Source organism: Helianthus annuus, chromosome 12, assembly GCF_002127325.2.
Source record: "Helianthus annuus cultivar XRQ/B chromosome 12, HanXRQr2.0-SUNRISE, whole genome shotgun sequence".
Lineage (NCBI taxonomy): Eukaryota > Viridiplantae > Streptophyta > Magnoliopsida > Asterales > Asteraceae > Helianthus > Helianthus annuus.
Genome location: NC_035444.2, coordinates 7,391,180 through 7,405,792, shown reverse-complemented (window position 1 = coordinate 7,405,792; position 14,613 = coordinate 7,391,180). Strand labels below are relative to the sequence as shown.

Below are 14,613 nucleotides of genomic sequence, written 5' to 3'. Positions count from 1 at the left end.
TCTTTTTAGGATGGAGACGGAAAAGAGGTGTCGTGTGGCAGATCGGATCATACATCTTGGTGCTGATCAGGTTTTTTCGTGGAGCTGGAAAATGCCTCTGCTCGATTCGGGCTTGTTGGCAAACTTACAACAGCTTCAGTCCCTTCTGGTCAATATCCAGCTCTCGGATAACAACGACAAATGGAAATGGGCTTCGGATTCTTCTGGTTCTTTCTCGGTTAAAGTGGTTAAGAAGTTACTTCATTCGGATTCATCGAGAGAACGGTTACAAAATGGAATGGTGCAAATGGATTCCGTCTAAAATTAATATTCACGATTGGAGAATGGAATTGGATAGAATCGCTACTGGTGAAGCTTTGAGAAAAAGAAATATTCAGGTGGGAGATTCCTTGTGTCGGATGTGTGGTTCGGACGAAGAATCTGTTTATCATCTGTTCATCGCGTGCTGTAAGATCCCTAGTATCTTTGCTTTCTCGATAAAGGATCCGCTGGATGTTCATATGACCATTAGCGGGTCGGAGAAAAAGAAGATGGCGGTTCAAGGCGTTATCAGGATAGCGTGTTGGATCTTGTGGAGAGCTAGAAATAATTTGTTATTTTCTGATAAACCCGTCAGAATAGATAGTATCGTTAGCGAGATCAAGGCTTTGGGATTCCTTTAGTTCTCGAATAGATCTAAACATAAAGGGATAGAATGGGGAGATTGATGCTCTTTTGTAAATATGTGATTGTCTTTCGGTTGTAGTTTTTTGGTCGGCCTGGTTTGGGTCGGGTTTGTAAATGAAGTTTACTTTTGAAAAAAACACACACCCATAAAAAAAAAAAAAAAAAAAAAAGCACCCTTGATGAGGACATATCCTTTATTAATTAATTTTTAGGCTTCACATATTGACTTAAACCAAACGCACACTCATAAAAATGAGCACCCTCGATAAAGACATATTCTTTATTAAATAATTTTTAGCATTCACGTATTGACTTCAAACACACACCCATAGAAAAGAGCACCCTCCATGAAGACATATCCTTTATTAATTAATTTTTAGTATTCACATATTCAATATAGGCGATCCAGAATATGGTTAAGTTCTCGTTTAAAGACCTTATAGAGGTGCATGATCATGTTGGTTTGAGATGTCAGAAAAAAAAAAAGCTCTAAAGGGCATAATCAGGTTAGTGTGTTGTATCATTTGGAGGGCGAGAAACCATGCCAGATTCAACAACAACACGGTTAAGCTAGATCGTATTATCAGTGAGGTCAAAAGTGTGGGTTTTTTGTGGTATACATCTAGAACTAAAGGAACGTCTATTTTATGGGTAGATTGGTGTAAATTTGTAATGTGTGTTTCGGCTGCCTCGGTTTGAGGTGGCTTGTGTTTTAATGAAGTTTACTTTTCAAAAAAAACGCACACCAATAAAAAAGAGCACCCTCGATGAGGACATATCCTTTAATTAAGGGTGTGCATATTCACACACCTTAGTGCCTATTTCCACACCCTGTAAGACACCTCGTATAGGCCTAGACGGGGTGTCTAGGGCCTTTAAGACGCCTCGTCTAGGCCTATACAAGGCGTCTAGGGTTTTTGTCTCCAACCAGCCACTGAACCTCGTACAAGGTCAAATCAATCACATCAGACAGGGCGTCTAGGCCTATACGAGGGAGCAATACAATAGAGCAAGGCACCTCGTCTAGGCCTAGACGAGGCGTCTTGAGGACTGATTTGACTATGTGTCTGGCATGCGACATAAAGTAATATGGGGCGTCTATATTTGAAATAAATAGTGACATGCAGAGCATTCTTCAACCATCCATCGTTCTGCCTTACACCGAGCTTCTTCTTTGCCTTATTTTTTTATCACTTGTGAGGTGCTGAAATGTCATCATACTGGGACGGCAACTATGTCTTTGGGCCGTATTCTAGCGAGTCATAGGTGCACAAAAACGTTCCGGTAACAGTTATTAGCTTAACTGTTTTAATGAATTATTTACTAATGATGATACCGTTTTTTGAAGGAGACTGGTGTTCCCGATTCTAATGAGCAAGAGGAGGTTGTGTCTAGTGTACAAGGAAACAAAACAAACTGTTTCTAGATTTGGACACGCATCCTCCTGTTGATGAAACATACCCTGTAGATGACTCATGCCATGCTGATGAACCAAGTTATCCGGCGCAACAAGGGTATCTGGATTATAGATACCCCGAGAGGTCCCTAATGGCAACCGTGGGACCTACCGGAGCAGTTCGATCTAGTCTATCATCCGCCAGATGCTGCTGCAGCGGTCGTGCAGGACCCTCCGGTGGATTTAGACGGATCAGCGATGCCACAGCTACCGCCACCTCTCGGGGCGCCCCAATTTCCATGGCAGGTTTATCCAGGTCATGCCCCGGGAGCTGCAGCAGATCCACATTTACGAGCCGACGTTGACAAGCTTATAGATTTGGTGGGTTAGTTGATTCGAGAGGCTCAAAATAGACGAGAGAGAGAGGTTACCCGCAATACTGCTCCCACTAACTCGAGCACCACATCATCAGCAACAGCCGCAACAACCAGATCCAGATTCAGACTCGTACCCAGAGGCATAGACCAGCTGCATGTACATATTTTGGTATTTAGTGTTCAATTGTAGTTTTTATTTTTCTTATGGATGTACAAACTTATATTATATATGTCATATTTAAGTTTATTTTCAGCTATTTGGTTACTTAATGATTGTTTGTGTTAAATTGATATTTCGTAATAAATGTTGAGAATATAATATGGGAACAATATAATTTTCAAAATGTTAAATAATATTTAAACGATATAATATTTTAACGGTACGATAATATTTGAAAATTCAAATGTTAAAAACAATATAATATTTAAATGATCGAATATATTTAAAGGGTCAATCTTGAAAACGGTAAAATATTTTTATACAAAAAATAAAAACTTTCTTTATAAACACACATTTTTTCACTCAAAAAAATATCACCCTACAAAAACCATCAAATTACCCCACCAAAACACCCATTCTTTCAACTAGAAAAACACCCAACTCCTAGACGTCTCGTATAGGCCTATACAGGGCGTCTAGAATCCTCAAACATTGTGCCTGACATTTCACTTAGACCCTCTTGAATTCAGTGCCTAGACGCTCCGTATAGACCTATACAAGACGTCTAGAATTCCAAAGGTTTCTAAATACACAGGGTGAGTGTGTAAATATCTTAAAGCTTTAATTAATTTTTAGCATTCACATCACGCTCGATGATAATTAATTTTTAGCATTCACATTCTGACTTCAAACGCACACCCATATAGTAATGATTCCCAAAATAATGTTATATATGCAATAATATAGTTGATTAAAAATATAAGCCGCGTTCGTTGCACCAACTCCCATTCCACAAATGGCAACAACTGAAGCTAACACTATGGCGCAAGCTAACTCACAAACCACCATAGAGCCGGTGCGTCATCTGGCAAACTTTCCGCCTTCGATTTGGGGTGATCAGTTTCTATCATTCTCTCTTGACAATTCCGTAAGCCCCCATATCTATTACTTACACAAGTTACACAAACTGTAGAAAAAATTACATCGTTAGTCCTTGTGGTTTCTGTCAAATTTCAATGTCATGTACTAATAGTTTTTTGTTGTAAAATCAGATATTAATGTTTTAATTTGTTACAATATTGAGTACTAAGGCCAAATCCTGTCACAATGTTGAGTACTAAGACCAAACCTTGTTAACTTTTTTTGTTAAATCTTAATAAAATGACTAAAATACCTTTTAATCAATAGAGAGTCTATTTTTAATTAATTATATTTGACTAAAATAATTTAAAGTTTTATTTATATTTATATTTTTATATTTTTCTGTTTTAATTATATTTTTTATAAAATTAAATGGATTTGAAGTTTATTATTTATAAACTTTGAGTTTATATATAATAATATGCTAGTAAAATAAACTTTTAAACTTAATCTAAATAATATAATATATAAACTCAAAGTTTATAAGTAATAAACTTTAAATCCATATAATTTTATAAAAATATAAATAAAACAGAAAAATACAAAATATATAAATATAAATATAAATATAAATAAAACTTTAAATTATTTTAGTCAAAAAAAAATAACTAAAAATAGACTCTCTATCTATTAAAGAGCATTTTAGTCATTTTATTAAGACTTAACAAAAAAGGTAACAAAGTTTGGCCTTAGTACTCAACATTGTGACAAATTAGAGAGTTAATACCTGATTGTGCAACAAAAAAACTATTAGTGTCCTATACTGAAATTTGTCAGAAACCACAAGGACCAACGGTGTATTTTTTTCCAAAGGGTATATATGGAGCTATAAAAAACATTACACAAATGTTGTGAGAATAATGAAAAAGCTAAGTGACATCAATTTATAGAAAAAGAGAAGCTAAATGTGAGTTAGCTCTAAAATATGACGCCTTTGTGGCTTTCTGTTTGATTGTATCGAAAGGCCCAATAAACTGGAGTTCTTTATTGATCCAAATCATTCGGGGCAAACAGATCATTTATGAAGAGATTTTATATGATGTCGTGTGTTAACAGAAATGCCGAATATGTTTAAATAAAATAATAATTTCAAAATAAAAAAAAGCTATAAAAATATAATAAATTAAAAGTGATAAAAATAATGTAATAAGAAAAATAGATTACAATTTATATTTACAATAAGCTGACGTGTAATCAGAAAATAAAACCAAAAATATTGTGGCCAAACAAAATTATAAACTTTACTTTATCACAAAGTTGTTTTTAAAAATTATTATTATTACTATTATAATAATAATAATAATAATAATAATAATAATAATAATATAAGAAAAAATTAGTTTACTGCCAAATTGGCTGACTTGTAATAATTTATATAAATAAAACAAAAACTTAACAAAAATATTACGGTCAAAACACAAATTAAGAAGCTTTACTTTACTGTAGCACAATGTTGTTCTTTAACATTAGATATGTAATAATACGTTCTTTCATTTTCTAGCAATTGGAAGCATACAGTAAAGCTATGGAGCAGCCAAAAGAAAACGTTAGAAGAATGATATTAAACCCTGCTATTGATACAAATGAGAAATTGGGTTTGATTTATTGTGTCTATCGTCTTGGTTTGACGTATAATTTCTCAAAAGATATTGATGGTCAACTTGATGAACTTTTCAAACAGCTTAACTTGCAAAGTTACAACGAAGCAGATCTCTATACAATATCCATTCACTTTCAAGTTTTTAGACACTTTGGTTATAGATTTTCTTGTGGTAAGCCACTCGTTAAAATTTGTTTAAAATGGTTTTGTACTTTTGTTAAAGCTGTTTAGTAGAGTTCTTTGTCTCTCATGATGAATCATGATTTATATGTCAATGTGAGGATAACTCATTTGGTAATGATAAATAATTTAGAATTATTGGTATATAGAGTAGGAGCAAGGTTTTTTTGTTTTACCACCTATAAACAGTGACCCAATAGGTAAGAATCATAGCTTTGCCACTGTTGGTCATTCTTCCTAGGTGCATTAAGTTGAATATTTTTTTGAAATAATTATTAGAAGATGTGAATATTAAGTAAATATAGTCCATATATATAGTACGTAATTGTAGGAGTTTGTTACGCTATATATTTGTATTTGATTTATCTCCTTTTGTATTCTCCCCCTATATAGGGATGCTTTGTTTGAATGATAAACGAAACATTACGATAACCATAAATACTTTTATGGTATCAGAGCTTTCGCTCTAAAAACCCTAGTCGTCGCTCATCGTTTTTTTTTTTCGGTCCTCTTCCTGTTACGACAGTCACCATGATCGACAAAGAGCCCACCACCCAATCGGAGATCAACTCCGACTCCAAGTCTCCGGCCTTACATCCTGCGTATACGGTGACCAACATCCAAAACAAAGTTAGAACCCTTGATGGTAAGAAGGTAATGTATTCCTCCTGGGTAAAGTTGTTTAAGTTGCATGCAAAGGCTTACAAAGTCTTAGACCATATCGATGACACCAACCCACCGGGTAAGGATGACTCCAATTATGATTCTTGGCACGAGATCGATGCCCTCATCCTTCAATGGATTTATGCTACATTGTCCGACGAATATTTGGTTCGTATTCCTGAAACCGAAGCTACAGCACGAACCGCATGGATTAAGCTCGAAAGTATATTCCTCAACAATAAAGGCTCGCGTGCTACTACACTGAGCACAACTTTACAAATCTAACGCTTGCCGCATGCTCTTCATTGGATGATTATTGCCAAAAACTCAAGGAAATTGCCGACCAGCTAGGTGATGTGGGTTTCCCGGTGAGCGAACCACGGCTGGTTATGCAACTTGTTTGTGGTCTACCGTCCGAGTATGACGTCACTGATGCCATCATCAGTCAAACATCCCCATCTTGGGATGATGCTCGCACTAGTCTTCAGAAAGGAACAACAAAGACAAGCAGCCCGGGCAAACCATAATCAATCTGTCCTTGTTACCCCTCCCGTACCCTCTACACATACCGACTCCTCTCACCCACCCAATAACCCACACACTAACCCACCCATACGCAATGAACCCATCGCTATCCCACCTATTCGCCTCATCCCTATGACCCTAACAGACCACGTGGACGCGGTTATCGAGGTGGTCGTGGCCGTGGCCGTGGCCATCCAACTATACTTGCCCCCCCCCCCCCCTCACAATTCACAACCCTACCAGCCCATCTACGGCCCTCAACACCCATCGGCTCAATACAATAATTGGCACACCCCTTATCCATCACAAGCCTGGGCTCTAAACCAACAACCCCCTCCTTACCCACAAGCCCAATATAACCAAGCCCACTTAGCTTATCATCAAGCCCAATTACCACCTATACCCCAAACGCCCCTGCCCCGACCCAATTCCATGACCCGATTGCGTTTAAAGCTCTCAGTCCTACGGATCTTGGTACGGCACTTTCCATGATGCAAATTAACTCTCAAGACACCACTTGGAATATGGACACCGGAGCATCGTCACACATCACGGCTAATCCCGGTAAACTTTCAACTCCTTTGTCTTTTTCTTCTAGCACTATACTTGTTGGCAATGGAAAAAAATTGCCAATTCACGGATCTGGAAATTCAATCCACACCATATCCACCAAAACCTATTACCTAAATAATGTCCTACACTCACCCACCGTCATAAAAGATTTACTTTCTGTTCGTAAGTTTACCTGTGATAACCAAGTTAGCTTTGAATTTGACCCATTTGGTTTTTCTTTGAAGGACCTCAAGATGGGCACCTTCCTTTCATGCCATGACAGCACGGGGGACCTCTATCCGCTCACATCGCCCACCTTCGCTCTTGCTTCTACAACTCAACCTACCCCTTGGCAAAACCGTCTCGGTCTTCCTGGCGCTAGCATTTTAAATTTCTTGTCTAGTAATAATTTTATTCATTGTAATAAGACTACTAGTCCTTCTGTTTGTTCTTCTTGTCAAATTGCTAATAGTCAACGTTTACTGTTTAATGATTCAAATTCAGTTACTTTTTCCCCCTTTGATATAATTCACTGTGATTTGTGGACTTCTCCACTTTCGAGTAAAACAGGTTACAAATATTACATGGTACTTATGGTACTTATTGACAACTTTACACATGTTTGGGTATACCCACTTAAATTCAAGTATGAAACCTTCTCGACCTTTGCCAAATTTCACAAACTTATACATAATTTAATTGCCTCATTAAAACTTTCCAATGTGACTTGGGTGGCGAGATTGATAATCACAACTTTAAAAATTTTGCTTCCCAACATGGCATGGTTCTTCAGTTTTCTTGTCCTCAAACATCTCCCCAAAATGGCAAAGTCGAACGAATGCTACGACTCCTAAGCAACATCATCCGGGCGCTTCTCATACACGCTCGTCTCCCTCCCGCTTTGTGGGTTGAAGCACTCCACACCGCCACATATCTCCACCATATATTACCTACACCCAAGTTGAATCACCACACCCCGACCTTTGCCCTTTATCATCGCCACCCCACCTACAACCACTTACGCGTCTTTGGTTGCACATGCTACCCAAATGCTTCCGCCACTCAACCTCATAAACTTTATCCCCGTTCGGCCCGTTGCATCTTTCTAGGCTACCCGTCAAATTTCCGAGCTTATCGTTGCCTAGATCCTACTACTGGTCGCGTCCATATCTCACGTCATGTCGCCTTTGACGAGACCGATTTTCCCTTTCCAACTATCCTCCATTCATCCGATTATCACTTCCTGGATGACGACCCATACCCCTTCACTGAGTGTCCGCTTCAACCCCTATACCTCTCACCATCCCAACACCTCCTCCAACCATCCCAACATCTCTTCCTACGACCCACCCGCCCAATACTCCGAATCCACCTACACCCGTGAACAGCCCCCTCCCTCCTAACCCGCTACCACAACTGCCCTCCCCACCTACTACACCGACCCACACCTCTACCCACAGCCAACTAAACAATCACCCCATGCTTACCCGATCCAATGTTGGGATCACCAAGCCCAATCCCAAGTTTAATCTCACCACCCCTTCTACTGCCACTACTATTTATCCTCTCCCAACCTCTCACCAAAAAGCCCTTCTAGATCCAAATTGGCATAAAGCCATGTTAAATGAGTATAGTGCTTTGCAAGAAAACAAGACTTGGGAAATAGTTCCAAGACCTGACGGGGTTCCGATCATTCGGTGCATGTGGTTGTTTCGCCACAAGTTCAAGGCGGATGGGGCTCTCGAACGATACAAAGCCCGGTTAGTAGTCAATGGCAAGTCACAAACCATCGGCATCGACTGTCATGATACATTCAGCCCAGTGGTTAAACCGGCATCGATCCGCAACGTTTTAAGTCTCGCGGTATCTAGAAAGTGGCCAATTCACCAACTCCATGTTAAAAATGTGTTTTTACACGGTAACTTGGAGGAAACAGTCTGTATACATCAGCCACCAGGATTTGTTGACACCACACTTCCCACACATGTTTGTCGGTTGAAAAAGTCGTTGTATGGCCTTAAGCAAGCCCCGCGCTATGGTACACGCGTTTTTCAAACCACCTACTTTAACATGCGTTTCGTAGTAGCCCTTGTGATTCGTCACTTTTGATTTATCACTGGGGCGATTCCATGGTGTATCTTCTTTTATACGTTGATGCTATCATCTTGACGGCATCTGACGATACTCTCTTGACCTCTATCATCACTATGTTATCATGAGAGTTTACCATGAGTGACTTGGGCCCTCTTCACCCTTTTCTGGGCATTTCAGTTACCCACGAATCTAACAGTTTGTTCTTATCTCAGTCTCAATATGCCCGTGACATTCTTCACAGAGCAAACATGACCGGGTGTAAATCATGCGTTTACACCTTGTGACACGGCTTCTAAATTAAGCGCAGCCGATGGAGATCTAATTGAGGACGGCTCTCTATATCGAAGTCTCGCCGGTGCTCTTCAGTATCTAACATTTACGAGACCCGACATTATTTATGTTGTTCAGCAGGTCTGTCTGTTTATGCATGCCCCTCGTGAGCCACATTTTTTGTTTCTCAAGCGTATACTACGCTACCATCAGGGAACTCTCGGGTTTGGCATACACATCTCGACCTCTTCCTTTACTGCTCTCACAACATACTCTGATGCCGACTGGGGAGGCTGTCCCAACTCTAGACGGTCCACTTCTGGGTACTGCATTTTTATGGACGACAACCTCATCTCATGGTCTTCAAAGCGCCAACCAACAATTTCTCGATCCATCGCTGAAGCCGAATACCGGGGCGTCGCAAATGCAGTTTCCAAGACTAACTGGCTTCGCAACCTCCTCCTTGAGCTGCGGGTCCCTATCAAGACAGCCACCGTCGTTTACTGTAATAATGTGCCTGCCATGTATCTATCCGCAAACCCGGTCCAACATCAGCAAACAAAGCATGTTGAAATGGATATCCATTTTGTAAGAGAAAAAGTGCACATCGGTCATATCAAGGTTCTTCACGTGCCCTCCTCATCACAATATGCTGATATTTTCACCAAAGGCCTTCCACAGACATTGTTCGAAGAGTTTCGATTTAGTTTGAGAGTTCATCCACACTCAAACTGCGGGGGACTATTAGAAGATGTGAATGTTAAGTAAATATAGTCCATCTATATAGTCTGTAATTGTAGGAGCTTGTTACGCCATATATTTGTATTTGATTTATCTCCTTTTGTATTCTCTCCCTATATATAGGGATGCTTTGTTTGAATGATACACGAAACATTACGATAACCATAAACACTTAATAATATATTATTGGTGGTTATACAGATGTGTTTAACAAGTTCAAGGACTCCAGTTCTGGTAAATTCAAGGAAGACATGACTAGAGATGTGAGGGGTATGATAAGTTTGTATGAGAGTGCCCAACTAAGAATAAGAGGAGAATCTATACTAGATGAAGCCGGTGCATTCGCAGAAAGTAAACTTAAAACGATAGAAAAAACACTTGATGGTACACTTGCACAACAAGTCAAACATGTATTGGAGAGACCTTTTAATCGAGGGCATCAGATGGTTGAAGCGAGGAAGTATTTGTTCCTATTTGAAGAAGAAATTTCACGGTATGATTCCCTATTGATGCTTGCAAAGGTGCATTTTAACTACTTGCAACTCCTACAAAAGGAAGAACTTCGATCTGTATCAAAGTAAGTTATTACTGGATAATAATTTCTAGTAGCATACATAACCTGCCATTAAGCCTTAAGAATGAGATTAATTATTGAATATGATAATGAATTGTACTTCTGATTTAGGTGGTGGAAAGACTTGGACCTACCGGCGAAAACACTATATGTAAGAGATAGAGTACCTGAACTCTATGTATGGATTTTGGCGTTTTTCTTGGAGCCGTATTACTCTGAAGTCCGAATAATAACGACCAAAATCGTACTGCTTGTATTGGTGTTAGATGACACGTATGATGCATATGCTACTATTGAGGAGAGCCGACTTCTAACCCATGCAATAAATAGGTATTAGCTAATCATGCTCTTCTATCAAGTTGATGCCTTTGCGTTCAACTTATGGTAATGCCGAATACTGCTCATCAGGTATCCTTTTGTATGATATTAGTTGTTGTTTCTATCTTTTTAGGTGGGAAGTTAGTGCTATGTTGCAACTTCCAGAATACATGAAACCATTGTATGAAATTTTGCTCAACGAGTATGATGGATTTTACAAACATGGAAGAACAAATGTCATTGAGACTTCAAAAAAAGCTGTATGGCTCCAGTGTATATATATGTACATTATTGTTCACCCGGCCATTCATATTTATATCATGTCTGTTATGAGTGCAGTTCCAAGACTTGGCTAGAAGTTACCATCAAGAGTCTGAATGGAGACATGCTAAAGAGGTGCCATCATTTGAAGAGTATATGAAAATTGGGACAACTACTTCTGCACATAATGTTCTTAGTAAGACTGCATTGATTGGTATGGGCAACATTGTAACACGCGAGGCTTTAGCTTGGTACGAAAGCTATCCAAAGATCGTACAACTTTCAGAGTTGATCGGAAGGCTCGAAGATGATGTCGTCAGTGTTGAGGTAATAAATTAACCTTACTTATGATGCCACGTTTAACAAAAATTAATTTTGTACGACAAATTTCTAAAATTCCAAAATGGATATCCCAAGAAGCAACACAAGAAAACTTTGTCGTTTCCAACAGTATTGTCAGAAATGTGTATAAAACGAGTAGCAAACACTTTCTGAAACAAAACCTATTTTACGAGAAAAAACTATACTCAGGAAACTTTTCGCGAAAATTTTCTAAACATTGTCCGAATTAAATTTCTAAGGCTTTTGGGTGTGGTCCGAATTAAATTTCCCCCTTTTCTAGTAGTAAAGTCAAGTGTCATAAGCTTATTAAATGAAGCATTTACGGCAGTGAGTTGTTTCCTTCAAATTGTCAATATCCCCTATAGATCTGAATTACTAGGTAATCTTATTTAGTTTCACCTAGTCTAATAACATTTGCCAATTTGGGGTTCACATGAAGTTTGAGCGTGAAAGAGCTCCAACAGCCACAAGTGTAGATGCTTATATGAAGACTTATGGGGTGTCGGAAAATGTAGCTGTCAAGATACTCAAAAAACTTGTTGAAAATGGATGGAAAGATCTAAATGAGGCGTGTCTAAAGCCAACAGAGGTCTCATTGGATCTGCTTGCTCCGATTATTGGTCTTACAAACATGACAGACGTGGCGTACAGGCACAATGATGGTTTAACTTTTCCAGAAAAGACTCTTAAGGAATATATTACACTCCTGTTTTGTGTTCCAGTCCCCATGTAACAACTAGTGTGTTAGTTCGTGTTGTTGTTCTTCTCTTTCGCTTTTGTTTTGTTTCTCCAGTTTCTTACTGGCTCTCTATATATAAACATATAGTGTGGTTGCCGTTTAAAAAAAACAACTAGTGTGTTAGTGGTTACTTACCGACGCATATGTATCTTGGTTTAATGTAAGGATGAATAATGATATCTACTATGGGTATCCTTATTATGTTTAGCTAGTATCTTCCTTTCCTTTCAGCAACACATTAGTTGGTAAACTTTATAGTTTTAAACTTTTAGTTCACTTTAAGGAAGCAAATTATGAAGAATTGTTTATTAAGCTTTGTTTAACAAGGTTGTAGGAAACTATGTGAACCAAACCAGAACCTAAGTTTAAAATACAACGTACAAAGCAACCACACCTGCATATCTTGACTACTCAAGAACTAGAAGTGAAATGCAAGGCAACAATTAAAACAATAAATTAGGCAGGATAAACTACATTTAACAAATCAGACAAATCATAATCATATGAACTTTACCTTGACTTATTCAAATACACAATGATAGAAAGGATCTTAGCAAATAATGATTTGATTAGAAATCGCTAACCTCATATAACCCACCGACATCATAATGAACATAACTTGTATCAAAATTGGTGGCCAAAATTCAAGAAGTTTAAGAAGTGATAACAGTAATAATACAACCCTTAGAGCGGGTTAGATTCCGAAGGAAAAATTATGAGATAATAGAGACTGAAATAAACTTTGCATCAAATTTCTTCTATCCATTTATTCATGATTTGTGGAATTTCTTTGTCATCATTGCATATCAATTATTTTTCGTGTTATGAATTTACATCGAGATAGTTGGTAAACGGGCAACAAGCTGCGCCGCTACCCCTTTTTGAATAGCAAAACTAAGTCTTTTTAAAACTACATCCATTGATCTCATGATTATAGCTCTTAAATAACAATCACTTAAGAAAAACAAAGAAAATACCCATGAATCCATGATGGAAATCGTGGGTGACCATTCAAATATTTATAGAAATGAATTGAAATTGCAATTATGTAGTCTTATGTTCCCGTTAAAAATGTTTTTGACTTTATCCCGACTCCTTACAACGAGTTTTATGATCATAAACACATACCTAGCGAAAAACAACGACATTTAACATCACCAACAGCAGGTTATCGTTTCAGTGTAGATTAAGTATCAGTTTAACGTCAAAAGTTCAACAATCCACCTATAATCTAACCATGGCAGCTATGCGATTTCAAACCTTAGTTCCCAAACGAAACCAACAATCAATCCCAACTTCCCATACATACAGCTTCCTAGAAAAAAGAACTATGTGTATCATCTTAACACAAGTTACATCCAATTAAATCTGGAGCACAGCCAATAACGAAACAATAGAATAACCTAGATCATATATGAACTAATAGAACCAAAAATTAAAACGCAAGACGTGCGTACCGATTCGATCTAGCCAAGAAACTGATTGCCTGCAGCCTTGAAGCTCCTGATTTGAGCAAACAGAATGGGGCAGGGGGAGAGAGAGCTCGTAGGCAGTTTTTATGTAGGTTAGGGTTTTCTTTTTTTCTTTTTTTTTTTTTTTTTTGTTATGGGATATGCATGCATGTGGAGAGTTCAAATAAGAAGAAAATTTAAGAAGAAAAAAGAAGAAATTTCAACCAATAAAAATGTTTTATTTTACTTCATTTAATATAAGTATTTAATGTTACTATAAGGGTAATATGGTAAACCTATAAAGATCATTAATTAATAGTATTACTTTTTAATAGCTAACTACATTAAAAATTGTAACTTATCTTCAAAATATATATTTTTTCAAAAAATAAAATAAAATAATTTAGAGTGTAGGATAAATTACAATGTGTAATATGATAAATTACAGGTTGTGTAGGATAAATTTCAACATGTGTAGGGGAAATTTCGAAAGGTGTAGGGTAACTTTTCATGTGTGTAGTCAAAAAAACATTAGTGTGAAGGATGATAGTTTTTATGACTAATTAATTAGTCAAAGATGATAATAAATGAGATAAATGAAAAACTATTTAATGTTTTACAATTATACCCTTTGTTATTTTTCTTCTCAAAAAAATTTTCTTCTCAAATGAACCTTCCCCATGCATGCATAATCTATATCTATACTATATAATAAAAGAAACCTGATTTGGGACACATGTCATTCAATGAGAGCATCAATAATTTATTGATAAATTTTAAATT

At 37.5% G+C, this 14,613-nt stretch overlaps 2 protein-coding genes and 2 long non-coding RNA genes across 4 annotated transcripts; 3 read left to right on the top strand and 1 right to left on the bottom strand.

Annotated features, from left to right (window-relative positions):
* Window positions 1-323: 323 nt before the first annotated feature.
* LOC110892365 lies at window positions 324-662 on the top strand. The gene has a single exon (XM_022139531.1). It carries the CDS (start codon window positions 324-326, stop codon window positions 660-662), a length of 339 nt encoding a protein of 112 aa, XP_021995223.1.
* A 415-nt stretch (window positions 663-1,077) lies between these two features.
* Window positions 1,078-2,696, top strand: LOC118484772. Its single transcript, XR_004874411.1, has 2 exons — window positions 1,078-1,932; window positions 2,015-2,696. It is a non-coding gene; the product is annotated as an uncharacterized LOC118484772 (long non-coding RNA).
* A 528-nt stretch (window positions 2,697-3,224) lies between these two features.
* Window positions 3,225-13,937, bottom strand: LOC110893973. Its single transcript, XR_002566022.2, has 2 exons — window positions 13,837-13,937; window positions 3,225-3,566 (listed from the first exon to the last, which is right to left on the bottom strand). It is a non-coding gene; the product is annotated as an uncharacterized LOC110893973 (long non-coding RNA).
* On the top strand, window positions 3,330-12,587 carry LOC110893972 (alpha-copaene synthase-like). Its single transcript, XM_022141137.2, has 7 exons — window positions 3,330-3,527; window positions 5,022-5,292; window positions 10,347-10,722; window positions 10,831-11,049; window positions 11,171-11,297; window positions 11,377-11,625; window positions 12,080-12,587. The coding sequence occupies exons 1-7, from the start codon at window positions 3,396-3,398 to the stop codon at window positions 12,371-12,373; spliced, it is 1,668 nt and encodes a 555-aa protein (XP_021996829.1). The 5' UTR covers window positions 3,330-3,395; the 3' UTR covers window positions 12,374-12,587.
* Window positions 13,938-14,613: the final 676 nt, after the last annotated feature.

Bases quoted from the DNA above. Each gene is read 5' to 3' on its own strand.
- LOC110893972 (XM_022141137.2), top strand. From the start codon at position 3,396: ATGGCAACAACTGAAGCTAACACTATGGCGCAAGCTAACTCACAAACC. The intron at 3,528-5,021 runs GTAAGCCCCCAT...TTCATTTTCTAG, and splicing joins CATTCTCTCTTGACAATTCC to CAATTGGAAGCATACAGTAA. The intron at 11,298-11,376 runs GTATGGCTCCAG...TTATGAGTGCAG, and splicing joins TTGAGACTTCAAAAAAAGCT to TTCCAAGACTTGGCTAGAAG.
- LOC110892365 (XM_022139531.1), top strand. From the start codon at position 324: ATGGAATTGGATAGAATCGCTACTGGTGAAGCTTTGAGAAAAAGAAAT.